The sequence below is a fragment of the Nicotiana sylvestris genome, chromosome 1, assembly GCF_000393655.2.
Source record: "Nicotiana sylvestris chromosome 1, ASM39365v2, whole genome shotgun sequence".
NCBI classification, from domain to species: Eukaryota; Viridiplantae; Streptophyta; class Magnoliopsida; order Solanales; family Solanaceae; genus Nicotiana; species Nicotiana sylvestris.
Genome location: NC_091057.1, coordinates 153,446,829 through 153,471,074, shown reverse-complemented (window position 1 = coordinate 153,471,074; position 24,246 = coordinate 153,446,829). Strand labels below are relative to the sequence as shown.

General features: G+C 36.2%; 2 protein-coding genes and 2 long non-coding RNA genes across 5 annotated transcripts; 1 reads left to right on the top strand and 3 right to left on the bottom strand.

Annotated features, from left to right (window-relative positions):
• The first annotated feature begins 5,831 nt into the window (after window positions 1-5,831).
• On the top strand, window positions 5,832-6,682 carry LOC104232317 (uncharacterized). Of its 2 annotated transcripts, none has more exons than XR_011405963.1 (2): window positions 5,832-6,174; window positions 6,270-6,682. It is a non-coding gene; the product is annotated as an uncharacterized lncRNA (long non-coding RNA). The 2 variants fall into 2 exon arrangements; XR_011405964.1 differs by having other exon boundaries at window positions 6,257-6,682.
• Window positions 6,683-6,926: 244 nt separating this feature from the next.
• On the bottom strand, window positions 6,927-15,533 carry LOC104232318 (long chain acyl-CoA synthetase 4-like). The gene is made up of 19 exons (XM_009785494.2): window positions 15,335-15,533; window positions 14,728-14,791; window positions 14,256-14,345; window positions 13,975-14,031; window positions 13,066-13,114; window positions 12,371-12,447; window positions 12,166-12,205; window positions 11,990-12,084; window positions 11,387-11,554; window positions 11,088-11,198; window positions 10,923-11,010; window positions 10,209-10,275; window positions 9,680-9,755; window positions 9,437-9,554; window positions 8,709-8,954; window positions 8,490-8,629; window positions 7,579-7,761; window positions 7,323-7,442; window positions 6,927-7,163 (listed from the first exon to the last, which is right to left on the bottom strand). The coding sequence occupies exons 1-19, from the start codon at window positions 15,484-15,486 to the stop codon at window positions 7,128-7,130; spliced, it is 1,977 nt and encodes a 658-aa protein (XP_009783796.1). The 5' UTR covers window positions 15,487-15,533; the 3' UTR covers window positions 6,927-7,127.
• A 1,715-nt stretch (window positions 15,534-17,248) lies between these two features.
• Window positions 17,249-18,039, bottom strand: LOC104232316 (uncharacterized). Its single transcript, XR_011403173.1, has 2 exons — window positions 17,899-18,039; window positions 17,249-17,424 (listed from the first exon to the last, which is right to left on the bottom strand). It is a non-coding gene; the product is annotated as an uncharacterized lncRNA (long non-coding RNA).
• A 781-nt stretch (window positions 18,040-18,820) lies between these two features.
• LOC104232315 (cyclic nucleotide-gated ion channel 1-like) lies at window positions 18,821-23,324 on the bottom strand. The gene is made up of 8 exons (XM_009785491.2): window positions 22,880-23,324; window positions 21,667-22,201; window positions 21,363-21,575; window positions 20,779-21,068; window positions 20,573-20,684; window positions 19,907-20,143; window positions 19,432-19,826; window positions 18,821-19,332 (listed from the first exon to the last, which is right to left on the bottom strand). The coding sequence occupies exons 1-8, from the start codon at window positions 22,909-22,911 to the stop codon at window positions 19,038-19,040; spliced, it is 2,109 nt and encodes a 702-aa protein (XP_009783793.1). The 5' UTR covers window positions 22,912-23,324; the 3' UTR covers window positions 18,821-19,037.
• Between the last annotated feature and the right edge of the window lie 922 nt (window positions 23,325-24,246).

Below are 24,246 nucleotides of genomic sequence, written 5' to 3'. Positions count from 1 at the left end.
CACGAAGCTCTACCATCTCGAGCAAATATTTTGAAAGTATCTGAGGTAAGAACTTTCTTTTCCTAAATAATGTCAAATCTTTCTAAACTTGAATTTGTAGCCCTGGATATATCGGGCAAAAGCTACATGTCTTGGGTGCTTGATGCTGAAATTCATCTTGATGCGATGGGTCTGGCAGACACCATCAAAGACAAAAATCAGGCATCAAACCAAGACCGTGCCAAAGCAATGATATTCCTACGCCATCACCTTGATGAGGGCCTGAAAATGGAATATCTCACTATTAAAGATCCAGTCATACTGTGGAATAATTTGAAAGATAGATATGACCACCTGAAGATGGTCGTTCTTCCACAGGCACGTTATGATTGGACTCATCTAAGGCTACAAGATTTTAAATCTATCAGTGAGTATAATTCTGCTATGTTCAGAATTATTTCCCAATTAAAATTATGTGGTGATAATATTACTGATCATGATATGTTGGAGAAAACTTTCACCACTTTTCATGCCTCGAATATGCTCCTGCAGCAGCAATATCGAGAGATGGGATTTAAAAAGTATTCTGAACTTATCTCACATCTTCTTATAGCAGAGCAACATAATGGGCTATTAATGAAAAATCATGAAAGCCGACCTATTGGTTCTTGTCCATTCCCTGAAGTGAATGAGACGAACTTCCACCAAGCTAAACGTGGAAGAGGTCATGGCCCCAGTCGTGGTCATGGCCGTGGTCGGGGAAGAAACCCCAATCATGGTAATAATAATGCACCAAAGAAGCCTCCTCACCACCAGCAGTGGAAAAGGAAGGAACAAAAGCATGAAGCGGTGCAAGCGCCAAATGCAGAAAATGCATGCTATAGATGTGGAGGAAAAGGGCACTGGTCACGTACTTGTCGTACGCCAAAGCATCTGGTTGAGCTTTATCAAGCCTCCCTGAAGAAGACAGAGAAAAATGCTGAAGCAAATTTTATTTCTGAAGATAATTTAGACTTCATGCATTTGGATGTAGCTGATTACTTTGCACTCCCAGAAGGAGAAATAAGTCATGTAATCGGTAGTGAATCTGTAGAAATGTAAATATTTTAATTTGTGTTGTTTGTAATAAATAGTATGGTTATGTAATTATTGTACATAAATAAAAGTTATGTTTTGATAATGATATTTACTATAATATATTTTATTTATGTTATTTTGAAGAATATGGATAACCCTCAAATTATGTTTGGATCAAAGACAAATCATGAAGATATGTGTGTTATTGATAGTGGAACAACACATGCCATATTCAACGATCAGAAATACTTTTCTTATTTGCATAAGGAAAAAGCAAATGTTTCAACAATTTCTGGTAATATAAGTTTGATTGAAGGCTCCGGAAGAGCCATAATATTTCTGTCTAAGGGAACAAAACTTATTATAGACAATGCATTGTTCTCCTCCAAGTCCCGAAGAAACTTGTTGAGTTTTATAGATATCCGCCGAAATGGGTATCATGTAGAGACAATAGATGAAATGAACAGGGAATATCTTTGTATTACAAAGAATATTTCTGGCCAGAAATGCATTGTAGAAAAGTTACCAACTTTATCTTCTGGCTTATACTATTCAAAAATTAGTACAATTGAAGCACACTCTATCGTAAACCAGAAGTTTACGGATTCAAATACTTTTGTGCTTTGGCATGGCCGTTTGGGCCATCCCGGATCAATAATGATGAGACGAATTACTGAAAATTCGAGTGGGCATCCATTAAAGAACCTGAAGATTCTTACAAATGACGAATTTTCTTGTGATGCTTGTTATCAAGGAAAAATGATCACTAGACCATCACCAATGAAGGTTGATATTGAATCCCCTGCCTTTTTAGAGCGTATACATGGGGATATATGTGGACCTATTCACCCACCAAGTGGGTTGTTTAGATATTTTATGGTCCTAATAGATGCATCTTCAAGATGGTCTCATGTGTGTCTACTATCATCTCGCAACCTGGCGTTTGCAAAGCTATTAGCCCAAATAATTCGATTAAGGGCACAATTCCCAGATTATCCTATAAAGGCTATTCGCCTTGATAATGCTGGAGAATTCTCATCTCAAGCTTTTGATGATTATTGTTTATCCGTTGGGATAAAAGTTGAACATCCTGTAGCTTATGTTCATACTCAAAATGGCCTTGCAGAGTCATTTATTAAACGCTTGCAATTGATAGCAAGACCACTACTTATGAAAACAAAATTGCCCACTACTGTTTGGGGCCATGCTATCTTGCATGCAGCATCACTTATCCGTCTTAGACCGACACATTATAATAAATATTCTCCGTCACAATTAGTTTTTGGTCATGAACCAAATATTGCCCATCTACGAATTTTCGGATGTGCTGTATATGTGCCAGTAGCACCACCACAACGTAGTAAGATGGGACCACAGAGAAGGATAGGAATATATGTTGGGTTTGAATCACCCTCTATTATTCGCTATCTTGAACCATTGACAGGAGATTTATTTACTGCTCGATTTGCAGATTGTCGGTTTGATGAAACAAATTTCCCACAATTAGGGGGAGAGAAAAAGGAAATCAAAAGAGAAATTGTGTGGAAAGTTTCATCATTATCTCACTTTGATCCCCGTACCCCTATATGTAATCAGGAGGTCCAGAAGATCATCCATTTACAGAATATAGCAAATCAAATGCCAGACGCATTTACTGATTTGAAAAGGATAACTAAGTCACATATCCCAGCAGAGAATGTGCCTATCCGAATTGATGTCCCAATGGGACCATCTACTAGCATGAGAGCTAGTGAACCTAAAGCACGCCTGAAGCGTGGTAGGCCTTTGGGTTCTAAGGATCGAAATCCTCGAAAAAGAAAATCGACAAATGATCAAAACGATACTATGAAGGGATCCCCTGAAGAGACCCAAAATCTGATTAGTTCTGAGATTCCTGAAGAAATCAATGAACCTGAAGCTCATGTGAGTGAGGAACTTTTAATAAGTTCGAACGGTGATGGGATTAATTTAAATCGATTTGAAATAGTGGTGGATAATATTTTTGCATATAATGTTGCACTTAATATTATGCAAGATAGTGAGGATCTTGAACCTCGATCTGTCGAAGAATGTCGACAAAGATTTGATTGGCCAAAATGGCAAGAGGCAATTCAATCGGAATTGAAGTCACTTGCTAAAAGAGAGGTCTTTGGACCAGTAGTCCAAACACCTGCTGGTATAAAACCAGTTGGTCATAAATGGGTTTTTGTGCGAAAAAGGAATGATAAAAATGAAGTTGAAAGATACAAAGCTCGCCTTGTTGCACAAGGATTCTCACAACGACCTGGAGTCGATTTTGATGAAACATATTCACCTGTTATGGATGCCATAACATTTCGATATCTCATCAGTTTAGCACTACATGAAAAGCTTGAAATACATCTAATGGATGTAGTTACAGCTTATCTGTACGGTTCACTTGATAATGAAATTTATATGAAAATTCCTGAAGGATTTAAAATGCCTGAAGCAAAATCTCAGGAAATGTATTCAATCAGATTACAAAGATCTTTGTACGGTTTAAAGCAATCTGGGCGCATGTGGTATAATCGCCTTAGTGAATATTTGCTGAAAGAAGGTTACATAAATGATGTTATTTGTCCATGTATTTTTATAAAGAAAATGGCATCAGAATTTGTTATACTTGCTGTTTATGTTGATGACATAAATCTTGTTGGAACTCCAGAAGAGCTCCAAAAGGCAATTGAATATCTTAAGAAAGAATTTGAGATGAAAGATCTTGGAAAGACAAAACTTTGTCTTGGTCTGCAAATTGAACATTTAGCAGACGGGATCTTTATCCATCAATCTGCCTATACAGAAAGGGTCTTAAAACGCTTTTACATGGACAAAGCGCACCCATTGAGTACACCAATGGTTGTTCGATCACTTGAAGTGAATAAGGATTTGTTCCGACCTCCAGAAGAGGACGAGGAACTCCTTGGTCCCGAAGTACCCTATCTCAGTGCAATTGGTGCACTAATGTATCTTGCTAATGCTACAAGGCCTGACATAGCATTCTCTGTTAATTTACTAGCAAGATATAGTTCTTCTCCTACACGGAGACATTGGAACGGGATTAAGCATATATTGCGATATTTAAAGGGAACTCTTGATATGGGTTTGTTTTATGCTAACAAAGATAGTGCAGACCTTGTTGGTTATGCAGATGCAGGTTATTTATCTGATCCCCATAAAGCTCGATCTCAAACCGGCTACGTATTTACATATGGAGGTACTATCATATCATGGCGCTCCACAAAGCAATCTATTGTTGCTACTTCTTCAAATCACGCTGAGATAATAGCTATTCATGAAGCAAGTAGGGAATGCGTATGGTTGAGATCAATAATTCATTTTATTCGAGAAAAATGTGGTTTGGAATGTGAGAAAAGACCCACAATTTTATACGAAGACAATGCTGCATGCATAGCCCAATTGAAGGGAGGATTTATAAAAGGAGATAGAACGAAGCACATTTCACCAAAATTATTCTACACACACGATCTTCAGAAAAATGGTGACATTGATGTGCAACAAATCCGTTCAAGTGATAATCCAGCAGATTTATTCACTAAATCTTTGCCAACTTCAACTTTTGAGAAGATGGTATACAAGATTGGAATGCGGAGACTCAAATATTTGAAACAAGGTTTTCATCAGGGGAGTAAAATACGCGATGCACTCTTTTTCCCTTACTAAGGTTTTTTCCCATGGGGTTTTCCTTATAAGGTTTTTAATGAGGCACCTAACAATGCGTATTACTAAATATGTGTACTCTTTTTCCTTCACTAGAATTTTTTTTCCCACGTGGTTTTTCCTAGTGAGGTTTTAATGAGACACATGATCTTTTAATGAACATCCAAGGGGGAGTGTTATAAATATATTATATTATGGATGTTCATTTAGTACTCCGTTGTAAATAAGCTTCCTGAAGAAGCTTATCCATATGGGACTCCACCGTAAATATGTTTATCTATTTAGTACTATATTGGAAATAAGCTTCCTGAAGAAGCTTATCACTTCGGTACCCGGTTATGGATAAACATTACCCCCAGTATAAGTTTATCCATACCGGGTATAATAGGCTTATCTTTTCAGTACCCAGTTATGGATAAACATTACCCCCGGTAAAAGATTATCCATACCGGGTATAATAAGCTTATCCATTCAGTACTCCGTTATGGATAAATATTGCTCTCAGTAGAAGATTATCCATATCTGGTATAGCAGCAGCTTACACAACAGCTTGTAGTAGCAGCTTACGGAGCAGCTTCCTTTCTTCTATAAATAGAAGAGATTTCAGTTCATTATGTACATCAGTTTGAATTCGAATAATATATCAGTTTCTGTATACTTGTCTTTACTTTATAGTCTTTGTTTCATAACAGTGTCCATGTTTTTTTAAAGAGATATGGTAGTTGAATTCCTCTTGAGACTTGCGTAATTGTGAATAGATTCCAAATGATTTGTGACAATCATGGAGAACTAAAAACTTATAGGACTAACTAGACGTTGATTAATATGACATTGGTATTAGGTAGAAATCATTCTTTAATTTATTTATTTACTGTATTTGTACTAAACTATATTAGTCGAACTTAGACTACTTATCAACACAGAAGTTACCTTTTTAGGGGCACATAGGTGATTGTATTTCTTTTTTGACACTTCTCTCCTTTATCTACCTTCCGTTTTCTTGAGAACCTTTTTTTAGTAGCGGAGGACTAATGATTCCTTACACCAATTTTGTTTTTTGTTTATTGATATGTACATTGATTGTAATTAAAGACCAAACATATAGTGGGAAAAAAGACCAAATATATAAAAGTGATAAGGCAATCTTCTAATTCTTTGTAGGGAATTAGGCCAGTATGTACGACTTTTATTTTTGAGTTTTTTCTTTGTTTGCTAAATTCAAGCTTCATGCCACCTCGAGATGGGTTTTTTAGGGAAAAAAAGAAGAAGAGAATCCTTTGGCTGCTATCGGTTTTGGAAAAGGCCCTCAGCACCTTCAATGTACTTTTGGCTGTTTCAGATTCTATTCACAGCACTGGAGGCAGAGGCGGAGCCACCTTGTATTGTATAGAGGGTGTTATCTTCACGGGAAAAATATATGTAATGACTCCCTTAATTTTCTGGTTATGTTTAATTTTATATAGTTTGACACCCAATAACAAATCAGCCTGCTTTATACAAGCTGCATGGCGCAGACACTGCAGGAACAAGCTTGAAAAATTCTCGAGAGAAGAAGAAGATAGACTGAAGGTTGTATTGGCAAAAGAGAGACTGCAAATTTACCAAGTCTTGGAGCTACCATTTATGCATCAAGGTTTGCCATCAACCATTGCGTGCCTTGAGAGGTGCCAAATTATCTCCCAGGTTATGTCCCTTACTGACCTGATTTTAGCTCTTAGCCCACAAGGTGGGCAGTCTAGCTAGAAACAAGAGGCTCATTTATGACCTGGTTGCTGCAGTTTGGTTTTATTGTTGGTCTCTAAAACGAGTCTGATAAAAGAGTCTGCTTTATACTATAGAAACCTTGAATATAACAGGCATCTTGCACCTGCTTTGCAAAGTGTACTCTGATAAACTATGGCTTTCAATAAGTTTTGGCAATTTTACATGGTGTCAGTCTAGTCAACTTTGAATTCTGAAGTCCATTACTTGACACATTTTTAAATTGGTCACTTAATATGATACGAATACAAAAAATAGGACAGATTAGACCACTATATGCCTGGAGTTCTGAAATGATTCACAGTCAAGATATCTTTACTTTGTAGGTTAGATTATCTGGCGACTCCTCAACTCCCAAATGGGGGAGTTGGTCTTTGGAAGAAAAAGAAAACAAAGAACTTTGTGTCCAGTAAATGAAAGGTATCTGAGACATTCAATTGAGGAAGAAATAGCAAGTAATATAATTAGCAGTACATAATTGGACTTTTATAAGGTACAATCAAGAATGAATTACAACTGATAAATATGAGCTAATAGAAAACTGCATTTGGAGTTTGTCATCGTAGATTTAGTTACTTATATCCAGCTCGGAAGTCAAGGTGTCTGGTTGCTTATCTTTTGCTTTTGTACAGTGTATCAATGATGTTCTGCAATTTCATGTTAGTTCTGCGTCAGCAATAAACAAGAGTCTGGCTTCCAACTTAAAGACAAAAAACTCATGTTAACAGACCCTATTGCAGAAAAACTCAGTTTTTCCAGCTATATGGACGCCTTAAATCTAACTTGAGAGAAGGAGAATAGCAAACCTGGTAATATTTGAGAAACTGGACCCTCTTTTTCTTGTGAGTTGGGGTTAGAAGTTCACGCTCCATATCAAATGGTATAGGGTCAAGGTGCACAGCTTTGATAAATTCAAAGCCTTTCAGCTGTAAACAGAATCACATATATACAGTCGTTCAAAAACAGTCAATCGTAGACATTCAGTACAGAGTTAAAACTATCTAAATATGAACAAAACAAAGGAGTTTGCTGTCTATATGTAGATACAGGATGAGGGATGACCTTCTTTTCCTGAGCAGTATTGGTTAGTTCCGATAGAATATATGCTTTTGCCTTTGGGTTTTCACATATAGTATCAAAATCCCCGGTTAGTCCATTCTCCTCGGCCCAGGACTGAAGAGCGCCCATATTGGGATTCACAACGGCAACTAGAAATGACTCATAGCTACTACCATAGATCCATATCTGTTTCAATTGTGCAGAAGAATTCATCAAGATAAAATGTGACAATACTGTTTGACTCAAGAGATATTGAAACTTTTTTGAACAAATCAATCAAAGATGAAGGGGTAAATCTTAGTCAGACATAATAAATTCCAGATCAAAGAGCTAGCAGTGTGGATCATACTTAGGATGAAGGAAATATAAATGATCTTATTGAGATTCAACACTGTATCTCCCATCAATCGATGAGGAGACCGCTTTACATGTTTTCTTAGAGATTCACTCTTTTCAATCAACAGAACTAGAAGAGAGCTTTTCAGCTTTTTAAGGAGATAGGAGAAGCAGCCCCCCTTTTGTTGAAAGCTTTCCCTGACTATATATAGTCATGGAACCCTTGCCCTTTGCTCGGCTCGACGTCCTCTTGTCTCCAACGTGTCTTAGTCGTGCTTTTAGACGCCACTCTTACCGACTCGTCGGATGTCGGGGAGGAGATATAGAGTGGGCTATATTAACTTTCGCTGCCCGGTTACTTAGGCGGGACGTCGGTCAACTTGGTCGCGAGGGTCAAATTTTGACCAATACAAATACAACTCTTTCTAGAGTGGATTTGATCATTTAATACTGAAGGACAAACAGAACACAACTTAAGTGGGATGAGTGAAAACTAACTGAGTTTATTATTATGTGATTTCTTCTGGTAGAAACCCAACATTAAAATTCAAGTCATCTGTAAAATACAATAAACATACCGCATCCACACTAGAGGCAAGAGAATAAATGCCCTCCAGATTCTCAACTGCAACATATTCTCCTTGGGAGAGCTTGAAAATGTTTTTCTTCCGGTCAATAATTTTCATACTCCCATCCGGCTGCCATTCACCAACATCACCTGTTGCAAGTTTATTGTAAGCAACATTATGAGGCAAGCTACCAAAAAACATGTAATTGGGTTGAAAATATGCAGATACCTGTGTGGAACCAGCCATCGACCAATACCTCTTTGGTGAGGTCTTCGCGCTTATAGTATCCTGAGAATAAACACTTGCCCCTTATACATATCTCTCCACGAGGGGTATTTCCAAGGGCGTCATACCCCATTTCAGGAACAGACTCTAGACACACATCTATAATTGGCAAAGGAGGACCCACAGTACCAACCATTGCAAGTTCATCTGGTCTTGCAACAAATGACCCTGCACAGGTCTCCGTTAAACCTACAGCATATACCAAGAAGTTAGAGTTGGTTCGCAACATTTCTTCGTCTTCAACTCAAAACTTCATTAAGAGCTCCGTGCAAAGTATATTTAGCAAGTTAAAAAATGTGCTCATGTCTATAGCCTAAACAAACAACAAAAGAAAGGGAAAGAGTAGTAACAAATGAAAATATAAGCTCTTTTATGACTTATGCCTAAAAGAAGTTGTTGATGTAAATTCAGGTTGCTGAAAGTGGAAACAGAAACCATTTATAAGGCTTCTGACTGATTGGTATCCATAAAAATCAGAAAACAGCTTGTTGTATGATGAATTTGGGAACAAAGAAAAACAAATGATACTCCAAGAATTGCATAGCAAAGCTTGCATCTTATTCATGCTTATTATGTTTAAATAAGAACTTAATACTAGTACCTAATGAATTTTTACTTGCATACATTGGGAATACTCTAAGTAGAAAATTCTGATAAATAATAACGAGTACCATATCCTTGAAGAACATTGGCACATGTCACAATTCGCAAATAGGTTTCAACAGTGGAAGAGAGAGGTGCTGCTCCCGACAGAATGAGACGCAAGTTTCCTCCTAAACCCTCCTTCACCTAAATTAATAATCATCACATAAGGCATTAGCAAATCACTGTAGAACACTGTTCTTTGTGATACTAAAATATGGGGAGAAAAGGATGAAAAAGAAGCTGCTGAGAAACATGCAATTGTTTCCTACCTTGTTGAAAATTATTTTGTCCAATATAGGAGCTGCCTCTGCATGTTTATACCCTTTACTCATGCTACCCAGTTTGCTGCAAAAAAATGTGTTCTATGTGATCATTGTACCAAAAAAAAGCTCTTAGTGATATTTCCAATATAGCAAAATCGTTGCACTACCTTATCTGAGAGGTCTTTTATGCACATCGAAAATTTTACACAGCAATGAGTCTCTACATGTATTTAAGCTTTACCTCTAATTACAAGCAAATTTCTGTTGTTTGCATATGCAACTATAGAAGCTATAAAGGAAACAGCATAATGAGTGTCAGATGTACATATCTGGCTTAGTCACAGTCTCACAGCCATGGACTCAAGTAATGCAGCACATCAGGAAGGTCATCAACTAAAAAGCTTTTACCATTTAAATATCATTCTTATTCGTATATTCTTCCACAATAAGGAAAATAGTACAGAACAAAAGAAGGAAGCACATTTTAAAGATGAATTCTCTTTTTCCTTGCAAGCAAAATCAAATGGGCACTTACTAGTTATAAGCAAAGTTAAACAGTTTATGTTTAAGGAAACCAGCAGAAGAAATCTTCTCCACCAAACCTGAAAGTGGAAATAGTTTAACATTTAAGCGCCTAAGTTGAATTGTGCGAAACAATGCAAGAATCTGTTGCTATGAATATGGATTATAAACTGATAGCATCTTTGCAGGAGGCAAAAAGGAGAAGTTCATCTAGCAATTAAAATGGCAATCTTCTATGGCAGTTGAAGAAAAAGTTCCTATTAAAAAGCATGTATTCATGGATTTTAATACTCATTATTTTCTGAAACCTTTATCCCTGAATGTTATGAGTAGATTAGTGTGTGAAAGTCCAATTGCAGAGGGCCTGTATGAAAATTAATGCATAAAGAAATAAAGAAGTGAGATGAAATGGTCTAAAACATAGATTATTTCTCTAGTGTCCAAACCTTTTCTACCCTGTCCGAACAGCTATGCTTTCTTAAAATCCTAGCGAGAAAGGAAAAGAGAGAGTTTATCCTACACTAACTTTTGGCGCCATAGGAAATGGCTTTCAAGAACTAAATGAAAAGAAAGTATAACATCTAGCAGAACTCCAGAAGTAGTGATTTTTTTTTTTGTTTGATCAATTTTTAGGAAGGCTCAACCCCCCTTGAAACAATGGTAGTACATCCTAAGCACATGGTGGTCTTTCTATAGTAAAACATCACACGATGCTGTTAGCTTTCACCTGAATAAATCCTGTCCAGCACACGCGGAACTGCACAAAATACAGTTGGCTTTAGCTCTTTGATGTCATCAACCAGTTGTTTAACGTCCTGAGGATTCAGTTAATAAAGTGTCGTTGTTTTTAAGTATTTCAAGCCACTAAAATTCTCCATGTTTCTTCACTTACCTTATGCCAAAAACCTATCGATGCACCTTTGGAAATGAATAATTCTTCAATGACCCGATCAAATATGTGCGCCAAAGGAAGGTACGACAGATATACATCCTTATCAGTGAACTGCATACCACAGAGAGATTTGTGAATGACCACACTAAATGAACATGAAAAAAAGAATAAATTTACAGCCTGAAACATAATAGAATATATGTATATATTTTGAAACATATACTTGCATAAATCCTGATTGACACACTACTGAAGACTTTTTGCTGTCTTGGATAAAGAACAAGGATCATTTATATTACCTCTTCATTCATCGTCTCCATATGATGGTTCACTCCAGAAATAAGGGTTAAAATGCTCTCATTGGAAATCATGACTCCCTTTGGGTCACCAGTTGTTCCACTTGTGTACATGATTGTACAGATATCTGTTTTCTTTTTAACAGGAAGATCAAATTTCTCTTGCATTCCCTGCAGATTAACGCTGAATGTGAATACAAATTACAGAAAATGGAATTGGAAAATAAGTTGTAAATTATTATTTGGAAAGTTAGTTCCAATAATAGGAATATAGCTACTAAGTATGCTGGTTGATGCTGACCAATTTATAATGAAATCTGTTTTTGAAAGTGAAAAACTACTTGAAGGGTATATGAAAGCTGATAACTGATATACATGCAAATGGGTTCAGGCCCTATTGTTAAAACTGATCTAGGGTGAATATTCCAAGCATTATTCTACCCTTTCAATGTGGTACAGGTGTGACACACCATCTATCGTTTGTAACAACAGACCCCATTGAACATGTTGCTCCCACGATAATAACTCAAAAGTTGAAATGTGAATTAGAACAAAAAGGACAGAAAGCAGTAGAAATTAGTATAATGTTAGTTCCAAGTAACTCACCAGTAGCAAGAACTCATCCCAAGAATACAGTTTCAAATCAAAAGTTCCAGCCATGTCTTTCTGTTCCTGCGTGACCTTACCAAAGCTTACAAGAGCTACAAAAAGGAGTGACAAACTTAGCACCTTTAAGCGGATTCTTGCTCTAATCATTAGAAGTTAAAACAGTAGTTACTTACTTTTCAGGAACTTTCCAGCATTAGGAAAAGTTTTGAGAACCTAAAATGATTGAAAGTAAATAGTCAGTTCCTGATGGAGCGAACTTCAGGCGGACAAAGAAATATACAAGAATTTGAAGAAAAATAGGAGAGATGTAGACTAGTGAAGTGGATCAAAAACTGAATAAAGTGTCATAATCACATAATGTAGTGTGATTTTTATTACCTCAGAAATTTTTGTTTCCTCTGCAAAAGCAATGGAAACTTCTGCATGGCAAATGATATACTCAACTGCACCAGCACCTGAAGCCATGATATTGCTCCAACAATGAATGTGAACAATCATATACTGGAATAGCAAATGAAAATCCTAATCAACCTATTCCTAGCTATGATTACACAAACATTGTATTTGTTTCTATATCTATGATTAGCTGAGTATGATCTGAATAAACCAAATCTGACAAAAATGATGCAAAATGTTGCAAACTCCTGTCAAACTAATTAAAACAATGACACAGTCCTTTTGAATTGACTTGACTATGTCTATATGTGTCTGCTCTCCTACTATATCTTGCTTGTATCTATTTATATACCAGTCACAGAAATAACACATCTTGCTCAAACAATCCTTACAACTCTGCATAAATTGACTCTCTAGATTTCCCATCATGGTTTATCCATTAAGACATCATATCAAGATAATTTAACATAGTTTCTTGTAGCTGTGATGCTATGTCCTGGCAAATGCAATTTGTAAGATATACCGAAAACATTACTCCTAAGTCCTAACAATATGCTAAATAATGCTAACATATATTGTCCTCTTTCGGATTTTCTTAATACTGAAGCATCTTCTTTAACTTTGTGTTTCCCTTCAGGAAGAGAAGGGGAGAGGGTCTGGAGAGGTAACATGCTTACCTAGAGTGTCATATAAGGGGACGCAATAGAGACCATGAGCATTGCAGGCCTGCAAAAAGAAGTAGACCATTTTGCTTATTTGGACATCATATACTAGCTGATGTACTAAATGAGAAAAAACATTGAAATAACACCATTTATCTAATTCATATTTGCAAAAGATTTATTGTGCATGTAATACATTGGGTCGTTGTTATTATGCATGTAATCAGAGACGTACGCAGAATTTTTTGTAAGCGGTGTCACATTAAAAAAATAAACAAATAAACAAATTACTATAATGCTACACATTAAAATAATACAAATTCGAATCTGATTAAAAAATAAATTCAAGTATATTGGAGTACTACAACCCCACTCGACAAGTTTTCATTTTTTGAAATATATTTAGAATATCCTTATTAGAAATAATACTAAAAACTACTTTTTCTATATATAACACTAAACAATCACTTAAAAACTTTAATTATTTGACTTTGCAAATTGATTTGGACCAACTTCATCGTCCCCTAAGAAAATGATAGAAAGAAAACGTACCATGGAACATACTTAGAGGAAAAATATTGTTAATGGAACACAAATTTTTAAGCAGAAAATGCATAAAAAAGTTTACTCGGTTTAAAATAGAGGCTGCTGAAGTTCGAACCCATGATCTCTCCTATAAAAGAGGAACACATGACCAAGAGAGCTAGCAAGATATATCTGCCAATCAGCGTCATTTCATCTTATTTAACAGGATTTTAATAATTTACATATTTTTAGTGAATTTTTCCGGCGAAGCGGTGTCGGATGACACCGCTTACACCAAGGTGCATCCGCCCCTGCATGTAATACACTAGGTCGTTGTTATTATGCATGTAATGAAATTTATCTGTATTCAGAAACTTAAGGATATTGGAAGCTATATACCTGCATGCTTATGACCCAGTTCGAGCAATTGGCGCCGTATATACCACATCTTCCACCCTGTATATAAGCAATCCGATAAAAACTCATCAGATAACGGAGAATTTAGTCCATGGTTCTGACAAAACTGAATCTCTTCTGTAACAGTTTCAAAGAATGTTTTCTAAGCTTGTTAAGAGATATGAGTTAAATGTCTTCTCAATATTAACTCAAAAAATTGCAAAACACTCTGTATTGAATAAACTTCTCTATTATTCTTCAACTTTAAAGTCTGAATGGCTTACTTGCTTAACACCGCAGACACGAATAGAAGCTCCAACTTTTAGCACTAGATCATACACTTCCCTGTAAGTTAACCAAATGTATTTACCTGCCTGCAAAAACACAAAAATGATGGAAATTTCAAGAACATTATCAGCAACAATAAAAGGAAGAAAATTCTTCAAGAAGCTGAGCTTAAAAGAACCAGAAATCTGCATTTTTCTCCCAAAGAAATTGAAAGATTCCGCTAAAAGATGTGTAATCCGAGTTGATTCCAAAACTTATTAACACCAAGTCATGTCGTTCATTATGTTACTTGAAACATAAAGTTCACAGAAGTCATTCATGGATTTTAAGAATTTTCATAAAGACAAGTGGCAAATTTTAATTTCTTGATCAATCTGCAGAACCAGAAATACATAAGGGGATCTGTACTTCTGTAGCCTCCTTATAAATAAATAAAAATATGGGTTGAAAGTAAAAAAGGATGCATACCTGACCGTGGAACATTTCCCGCTCACCTAACATTCGGCTATCTGGAAAATTATCGACAGACTCACTGCACCAAAACAAAAAGTCAAGTTAAGATTAACTGCAGCTCGTGAACTAAAAAATTTAACTTTTAGATGAAACAACTTACACTAGCAGGTCACTTCTAAGATAATTACAAGTAAATCCATATGATAATTATTAACCCGTACCCAAGTAAAAATGATAACGGACATGCTATATACCCCGGGTTAAATTGTATTAACAATGTAAAAACTACACAGTATCAGTATATATAATAACTTAATTTTAAAGAGTATAGAGGTATGAGGTCAGTTGTTATTACTAGTATTTGTGTTTTTGGGAGGGGAAGGGGAGCCTGGTAAAGTTTGTGACTAGGAGGTCACAGGTTAGAGCCGCGGAAACAGCCTCTTGCAGAAATGTAGAATAAGGCTGCGTACAATAGACCCTTGTGGTCCGGCCCTTCTCCGGACCTCGCGCGCATAGTGGGAGCTTAGTGTACCGGGCTGTTTATTTTTTTTTGCGTGTGTTTTTGGGAGGGCGGGGGAGGGGTTGGTGGTGGTGTAATGAAGAAGTTAAAAAGGGAGCTAACCAGAAAATATCCCAGCAACTTTCAAGCCCATGAGATAAAGGCCTGAAACCATCTTTGGCTAAGACATTACGGTAAACAGGTCCTATTGATGGCCTTCCATTTCTGCCTTCTTTACCTTTCTCAACCTCAACTACGTACTTCTTTTCCTCCATACTAATTTGCTCTTCTCAATTAACTCTTTTTTACGTCTGAGCAAAACCGTACTTCTAATATATATATATATATATATATTGATTGCTAGTAGTATATAGTATAATACTGAACTTCACGCAAGCTTCCATTTTTTGGTGGCCAAAAGATTGTATCTACAGGAGTATGACTTTATTTAGTCGGTTAAATATTCCAACAAACCCTCAACAAGGTTTTTGACTATTAGTTTAAGTTCTGGAAAACGAGGGGAAGAAAAAACAAAAGAATGTCCTATTAATATTTTCCTAAATTAGCTATGTATTTATGCATTGTTATTGAATAAATTGATTACGTGAAGTTAATTAAAATAGTTGTTTAATTAGATAAAGTTAGGTTTCAATACTGATGAACGCTGCTGCCAATAATGATGAATTCATCGTCACACCAACCTTACTTTTTATACTCATTTTACCAAGTTTATAAGTATCCTAATTTTAAATGAAAACTTGTGAAATTAGTCAACACGAAGTTTTCCCCTTTAATTTGTTCTGCTTTCTAATAAAGAAAGTTCATTTATCATTGCCCCCTCTTTTGGTTAGACATTGGCTCCGTGATCGTTATTTAATTATAACTTGTTTATCAATTAAGTAATTACTTAAGGATACATATGTAAGTTACTTCGGCCATTTCCACTTAGACACGACAAAGAAATTATGAGCCTAGTTTTTTAACGATCTTGCCGTTCTGGACAACATTAAAGAACTGCATTACATTCTGAAGTGGGGGAAGTAATCTAATTAAACGATATACAGTCGGTAACTTATTTTTGGTATTCTTACCATTCTTCTTGGCTAGTAAACGGACAAGTTCTTACCTCCCAAAGGATGCTAGGGGATAAGAGCGGTTTGCTCCAATGGTCAGCATCCTCCACCTACAACCCCAGAGTTAGTAATGGTAGATTCGAGTCACTAAAGGAGCAGTAACTCCAATAAAGGAGAATCAAAAGGAGAGGGGAATTTAAAATAAAAATAAGAAAAAGGATGCTAGGGGTTGCTCAAGAGTGGACCATATTCGATGCCTAATTTTAGGATTAGGAGACAAAGGAAAGGGAATTTCTTGTAAGGTTATGTCTATGCACATATGACATGCGGAGTATGTAACAAGGAGGTGTTCTCCCACTTTTTTTGGAAATTTAACTTCTTGAACCTAGTTGTCTTTACACTAGGATCTCTCTTTGTTCTTGGAAATGTAACAGTAAATTATGTGGAGATAACATGTAGTACTTTTTTGTCATTGACATGTACTTTAAAAATAGATTTTTACTTTTACTTGTCGCTTTTCACATATCAAGAGAAGATAATTTCTTTTTTCCTGTTATACTCATAGTATTAATTATTTATTTTAAATTATTTTCTCAAATCCAAAAAAATATGCATAAATTAATATGAGCATCATGGTAAATTATACACTTTATTTATTATTTTTTAAGGCGTGTGCAAAGTACATAGTGAATAGGTAAAAGTGAATGGAAACAGTATTAAGTTAGCAATGCCTGACTTACTTAACCTAGATGGAGAAGTAAGGTTTTCTGTCTCCTCCATGTGTTCTCTATTTCGATGCTAATATATAGGTTTGAGGTTAAGTAATCCCCCGCCGTGAAGCTTTCAGTAGGGGGAAAAAAAGGACACGTTCTCCACTGGTACGAGACACAATTGCATATGTACTCCACAACAGCTAACTCATTTTATTTTCTTTCATATATAGTTAAGTAGCGCGAATTAAATATTCACATAGAAGAAAGGTATCGATATATTTCAGTATAATTTCTTGATGAGAATGCAGCTTAATTTATACATGATTATTGCCATTTATTTATTTTTGATTTTTGACTTCAATCACCAACATCATCAAATGCCGTTCTTATATATTAGCCAACATCCATTTGCAATATTCAGATCGCCCTGCACCATTAAAATAAAACGGGATCAATATTCATTTAATTTGAGAAAGAAATACCAGTAGGCGTCTAGAGTTTATATAAACTTCTTATTTCTCGTGGGGTGGAGTGCATACATACAAATTTAAGTCTGTCGAAGGTACAACTTCAACCACTGCTATTTTACGACAGTGAGTGAGAAGTCAGGATAAATATATAGGTTTAAATTATCTATCTTGACATTGTATATCATTTATACTATCAATGTAACTTAACTTAACCTATTATAACAGGTTATTTACTCTTTTTTCATTCTACGATCATGTTTATTATAAACAGTTACAACTTATTGCAAGTAATTTTGGTCTGATGGTTTAAACAATATCATACACTAGAAGTGATAAGAAATTAAACTCTAAGTACATGTTTTCAAATATTATCGACTGTATATGTAGTTTAAATCAACTATATATACACATCTAGCGAATAAAAAAAATACCTTGCACAATTAGTGTTTTGGCCAACGGAAGGCAGAGATGAAGGCGTATGACATTGTTGTGAAGCAAGTGTGATACGAGTGGGATCATAATGAATACGTGAAAGTGCCATCTTTATACACTTGCAAACAGCTACGCGATCCTTGCCATTTTTCACAACATTGGCTATGTCATTCAGCCCTTTGCAGCACAGATTTGATGGCTTGTCCGATTTATGATGTTTCCCTCTAATATAAGACACACAGGGTACTATCCCTTTTGCAACTGTTTTACAAGAAGGTTCAGCAATTGCTGATGTTGCTATAACAAGCAAGAGAATGATCATAATATAGAATAGCCTTGCCATTGTTTTTTTGTTTTTTGTTTCTTTTTGGTGCTTGTGTGCAAAGGGAAACTTACCTAGTATAACATTTATATCATGTGAGGCAAGTGGTTGTTGCCTGAATTTCTTGGGAGTTAGCACACAAGTATCATGGAATGCTGATAATCCTCCACATTTCAAGAATGTGATTGATTCAATATGTAACAGAAAAAAAAGAGAGAAAAAATAATTGATTATATACTGGATTCAATTGTTGACATTTCTTTTGGGAGAAAGGAATTCAACCAGGCTAACAATATGCAATTTTTTTGCTTCTTCTTCAAAAATAAAAATAAAAAAAAATAAAAAAAATCCACGCTATACGAAATCTTGCACAATCAAGAGAATATTTTAGTACGAATAACAGAGTTTTCAAGGTTAATTTCTTTTTTAATACGCTTCCTTATTTTGGAATACAAGATGAGAACCAAAAGATCACGGGCCGATTAGAAGATTCACATCCACCTTTATACACACACATGTGTGTGCGCGCGAGCGTGCAAAACGTGTAAATGTGATAATTAGCCCTCTTTCAGAGTTTTAAGTTTGACTAGAGTGAGACATGTCAAATAGCCAAAATCTATTGAAACACAGTTTAGTAGAATACTACAATTTACAAGGCAGGGTTAAAATGCCTGTTATATTCAAGGTCTCTAAATTCTAATCTTACAGAGGTACAACAGACTTTTCTATCTGAATAGCTGTAGGAACTAACAATAAACCCAAACTGCAGCAGCCAAGTCATAGATGAGCCTCTTTCCAATATTTCTAATTGTAGCTTTAGGAGCTAAAATCAGGTTCAGCTGGCTTCTGAAGCAGTAAGGGACTTACTTTGCTAGATGATTTGGAACCCTTTGGGTGGTTGCGCCGCAAGATACGCAATGCGTTGGCAGCAAATCTTGATGCATAAATGGTAGCCCCAAGACTTGGTATATTTGCAGTCTCATTTTCCAATGCAGCCTGCAGCCTATCTTCTTCCTCTCTCAAAGATTTCTCAAGCTTGTTCCTGTAGTGTCTGCGCCATGCTGCTTGTATAAAGCATGCTGCCCATGTCCTCCAGTGCTGTGAATAGAACCTGAAACAGCCAAAGTAATTGAAATTGTTAAGGGCCTTCTCCTAAACTGATGGCAGTAAGACTTGTGCTTTGAAACTGAACAAGGTTTGGTCAGCATACCTAAAAGTATGCCGAATCTGCTTACTATGAAGGCGTCTAAATTGGGCAGCTACAAACTTGAGATCATCAGCTGTAAGTGCAAAAGCTTCAACATCTATAACAGCTTGTACTGTTCTTGTTGAGGCGGGAAGACACGAGGAAGCATTGGGGTCCAAAGCCCATGTAAGAAGCTCTTCTCCACAGAAATCACCAGCCGAGAGAGATGCAGAGTTGAAGAATCCAGTTCTTCCACCATTGGTGGTGATAGTCAACAAAGTACCTCTCATCAGAAAAAGCATCTCATTCACTGGATCTCCTTCTCGGATTATGAAGCTATTCTCCGTGAAAAGAGCTGGTTTCAGCCGATCACACAATGCATCCAGTAACTGTTCATCCATTTTCTCAAACATGGGGACCTGCATGTAAATGATAAAATAAGTTCAACAGTTTCAAGAATGCAAGAAAGGGCATCATGAGAACAAAAACAGGTACTCACTCTTTTGAGCAAAGACCAGCAGAGATGGCGCTTTACGTCTCTCCTCAAGTCTTTGGGAAGGTTACAAATTAGATAATCTTCATCAACACCTCTAGTTTGTTGCCATTTATACTGCTCATATCTTCGAATGCGCTCTCTAAGGTTGTCAGGAAGCATGCGGTGAGACATCCACTGTTCTGCATCCCGCCTTCTCAACCTCATCCCTTCTACTCTAACTGTGATAGACTGCAAATATTCCTGTAGCCAGCAATTAATGAAACATTAGTTAACGTCAATTCTCTCCAATGTAAAACATTTTCATCTTTTCCTTAGCTTGGCAAAAGGAAGCTCACAACTTGACCTTGAAATAAGAGGGGGATTGACGTACTGTGGGAATGAAATGCATAGTCTTATTAATGATTTACTCATTTCTTGATAGATTAGAAACTAAGAGAAGCTCACAACTTGACCTTGAAATAAGAGGGGGATTGACGTACTGTGGGAATGAAATGCATAGTCTTATTAATGATTTACTCATTTCTTGATAGATTAGAAACTAAGAGAAAGAGATTAAAACTCAATGCATATCGATGCCATGAATGTTAAAAAATTTCACTTTAAAACAGATTAACCTAATTCAAAACTCTTAAGGTAAGAACTAAGAATAGGTGCTCCATCAATGTGTACCTGCATGTTGCCAATAAGCAACGAAAACAGAATCAGCCCAAGAATGCAGATGAAGACGGCAAAGAGAATCTCCCCTAGAAAATCGCTTGTGTTAAGGCCTTGGCCTAGAGAACTGAGATACAGAAGACAGAAGGTTCTGCTTAGCTGACAGACAGTTAGAAGATGATCAATAAGGATAATGAAAAACAAAAAACAGTACCACAGACCTTAAATTTCGCAGCCCCCACCAGAAGCAATAGCTGAGTTTGGACCAGAAGTTTCTTCTTTGTACAACTCGAGACTGAAGAGCATCACGGAATATACCAAAATCAAAGTCATTCTCTTGTATTTCTTCCGGTTTTAGGAGACGACAAGAAAAATTAAGAAATTGAGCGTTTTTCCCTTGTTGCCCGCAACATAAGTGGTCTAACACACATTCTTCAAAACCCTTACATACTTGGCTCCAGCAGTTATCTTGTCTTTCCACTGTGATCAAATACCACAGGGCTCCAACTACCTGAGGTCCGATAGTTGTCCATATTATTATACATGTGAAGAGAAAAAAGAACATATATATATACACACCACACACACAAAACAGTGATCTCCTGTTTCGTTAGGAATCAGTGTCTTAGTGGAATAGAACATGCAAGTATAGTTTCAATAAGTAATTCAGATATTAATTACTAAAGTAAATAATATGTCTCACAAAGGATGATTGATTTTTGCAGAAGACAGGTAAGCAATGTCTGCAAATTCTGACCATAGATTAAAGCACAATCGATATAAAATGAGTGAATAGGGAACATACATTACTGGCGATCATGAATAGGAATAAGTTGAAAGCAGCTCCAGCCCACGCCGTTTCAGTAAAAAAACCTGTTGTCCTTGTTACTTCTCTGTATAACGGAAATATCCTAAAGATTCTTGGAACATATTGTGTGAAAACAACAATCACCAACTGTTTTTTCATCACCAGAGATATGGCACGATTCGCGTTAGGAGCGTTGATATAGAGCACGAGCTGGTACCAACATAAGGGTAAGTATACATGTTAGTACCAATCTGTACCGATATATAAGCTTTCAAGCATATTAATGGAATTAGACACAAACCTGTGGGAGTGGAAGAACAGCTAGAACGTCAATGATGCAATAAGGGATGTATCGCTTGGCTATAAGGGAAGAGTCCTCAATCAACTCACCCCTACCAAATACTCGAGAAGAAGGAGCGATAAAGCCAGTTCGAAATTGCAAAAAAATATGATATATATAGAAAAGATCGGTGACTGATCGCAGAACAGAAATAGGGATCTTTAATGAGTGGTCCAAATCAAGGCATTTCCTCTTGATATCAACGACAGAAATGTAGAAGAACAATGGATCAATGGCCACTGAAACTATACAAGCCAAGACAAATATTTTGTTCCAGAATTGAAGAAAAGGCTCCTGAGGATCCAGAATTTTATTTCTTGATGATCCTTCAGACACTTGTTTTGGCCAGTCACTTAGAGAAGGGATGCAGCGCGATTTTCTTTTTAAGCTACTTAGTCTATCGGAAAATCCTCTTCTAATACTACTCATCCATGATCTGGTTGATGGTTTTCTGCCTGAAAACAGCCTATTATCTTCTGACTTGCAGTCCTCAAACCTGAGTAGAACAGGTCATATTAGATACTAGAAAAATCAAATATTACTGCAAGTTAGAAACACAGATATTTCTATCTAATATCATAAGGCAAGGGACTTAACTTACAGTGTAATTTTACTATACATAATTTGTGTAACTTGACCTGCTGTAACAGGTTGCTTATATTGTTTTTTCGGGTAACTAGCTTCATTTTACAGTTGCTTGTAATTATCAAGTTGTTGACATGATAGTACTTTTTTTTTTTTTTGAACTTTCAGTGTATATAAAAATTGAACTATATAGCAAAAGGTACTATGCAAAATACTAACATAGAGCAAACAGAAGCAGAAACCAGAAGAAATATCAGAAGATACTCTACAATAGCTAAATTCAAGAAGGTAGTTCATCATGTCTTTGAAAGGAGCCTTGGCGTAACTGGTAAAGTTGCTGCCACGTGACCAGGAGGTCATGGGTTTGTGCATGGAAACAACCTCTTGCCGAAATGCAGTACAATAGACCGTTATGGTCCGGCCTTCCCGACCCCGCGCATAGCGGGAGATTAATGCGGCTGCCCTTTTAATTCATCAGGTCTTAGAATTCATGCAATTTTACTTCTGATAACAGAATTGTTTTAATTTGTCAGTTCACAAGTCAAAGGTTGCAAAATACAGGGTAGAGGTGGATGATCATCGAACTAACCTTATGTATTTTTCTTGATTGAGAATGGTCATTTTCAGCTTCTGCCCTTAGGGTATGCTCAGAACTTCAGCTTCTCTTTAATTTCTAGAAAGAGAATAATGGTCAATCAAGAATCAGTTCCCTCCTTCCAGCATACCACTATCTTATATAGCATGAAACCTACTCTTCCAACTGAAAGATAATTAATGATAACTAAAATTAGAAAATCAAATATCAAAATGCTAGTATCATGTTTAATTTCAAAATGTAACTTGCTTGAGTGCGACTGAGGAATATAATAATAAGATGTGAAAGAAGGGGCGTGTTTTCATAGATTGAGAAGGTTCCTGGAGATTGCTGCTATAAATAAAGCAGCGTTGCACGACAAAATTCGGTCTTTTTCTTAATTGCTGAAACTCTCAACACTAATTTGGACGGAGTACAGTCGTAAGTCAATGAGGAGCTGCTAAAAAGGTCCTACCAAGCACTTATAAATTTTAATCGAAAGGTTAGACTAATAAGATAGTTTAATAGTTTCTCAAATGTTTAATAAAGTGAAAGGTTTTAATTGACCATAATATATTCAGACGATGTTGAAATTGATCGGTAAATGAAGGACTTTCTAGTCCTACAATTTAAAGTTTCTGAAGAAAGAAAAAGAAATTGTTTATGTTTCCCTAATAAGGGAGCTTCCATGTAGATACAGTAATACTAGTTCGACCGATCTAATTATTACACCCTCTTTCGCCAAATTTCTAAAATCAATTAATTTATTTTGAGTAAGAACTACTTTGTATTTGATTAATTAATTTAAAAAAATATTTTTGTACAATAATTAGTGTTTGACTAAGCTTTTAAAAGTACTTCTAAATATATATTTTTAAAAAGTACAACAACAACAACAACAACCCAATAAAATTCCATCGGTGAGTCTGAGGAGGGTAGAGTATACGCAGACCTTACCCCTACCCCGGAGGGGTAGAGAAGCTATTTCCGGAAGACCCTAAACAATTAGTGTTTGATCAAGCTTTCAAAAGTGCTTTTTAAAAAAATGCTTATACTTTACCCCATATCAAGCCATCTCGTGGCATCATAAACAGGCTCTCGGCCTCATATCAATATCAAGCCACCTCGTGGCGTACAATCTCAGGCCCTCGACCTCATTATCATAATTAGTGTATCACTGCTGCGGCGTGCAGCCCGACCCAAAAGTATCCTCACAATACAGGCCCTCGGCCTTACTCAGTCAGAATCTCATAAGCCTTTCGGGCAATAGTAAAAATATGCAGTTCAGTTCAAAATATCTTTAAAACATCATTTAAGGTTTCTAAAACAGATTAACATAGCTGAGTTTTGAAAACATTGAAAGATCTGGCATGACTGAGCAC

Excerpts from the sequence above, each read along its gene's own strand:
- LOC104232318 (XM_009785494.2), bottom strand. The coding sequence starts at position 15,486 with ATGGAGGAAAAGAAGTACGTAGTTGAGGTTGAGAAAGGTAAAGAAGGC. Across the intron at positions 14,346-14,727 it reads GGGAAATGTTCCACGGTCAG|GCAGGTAAATACATTTGGTT; the intron begins GTATGCATCCTT and ends GTGTTTTTGCAG. Across the intron at positions 11,199-11,386 it reads TGGAGACGATGAATGAAGAG|TTCACTGATAAGGATGTATA; the intron begins GTAATATAAATG and ends TGTGGTATGCAG.
- LOC104232315 (XM_009785491.2), bottom strand. The coding sequence starts at position 22,911 with ATGACCATTCTCAATCAAGAAAAATACATAAG. Across the intron at positions 21,069-21,362 it reads TATTCATGATCGCCAGTAAT|GTAGTTGGAGCCCTGTGGTA; the intron begins GTATGTTCCCTA and ends ATCGGACCTCAG. Across the intron at positions 20,144-20,572 it reads TGCTTATTGGCAACATGCAG|GAATATTTGCAGTCTATCAC; the intron begins GTACACATTGAT and ends TGCTGGCTACAG.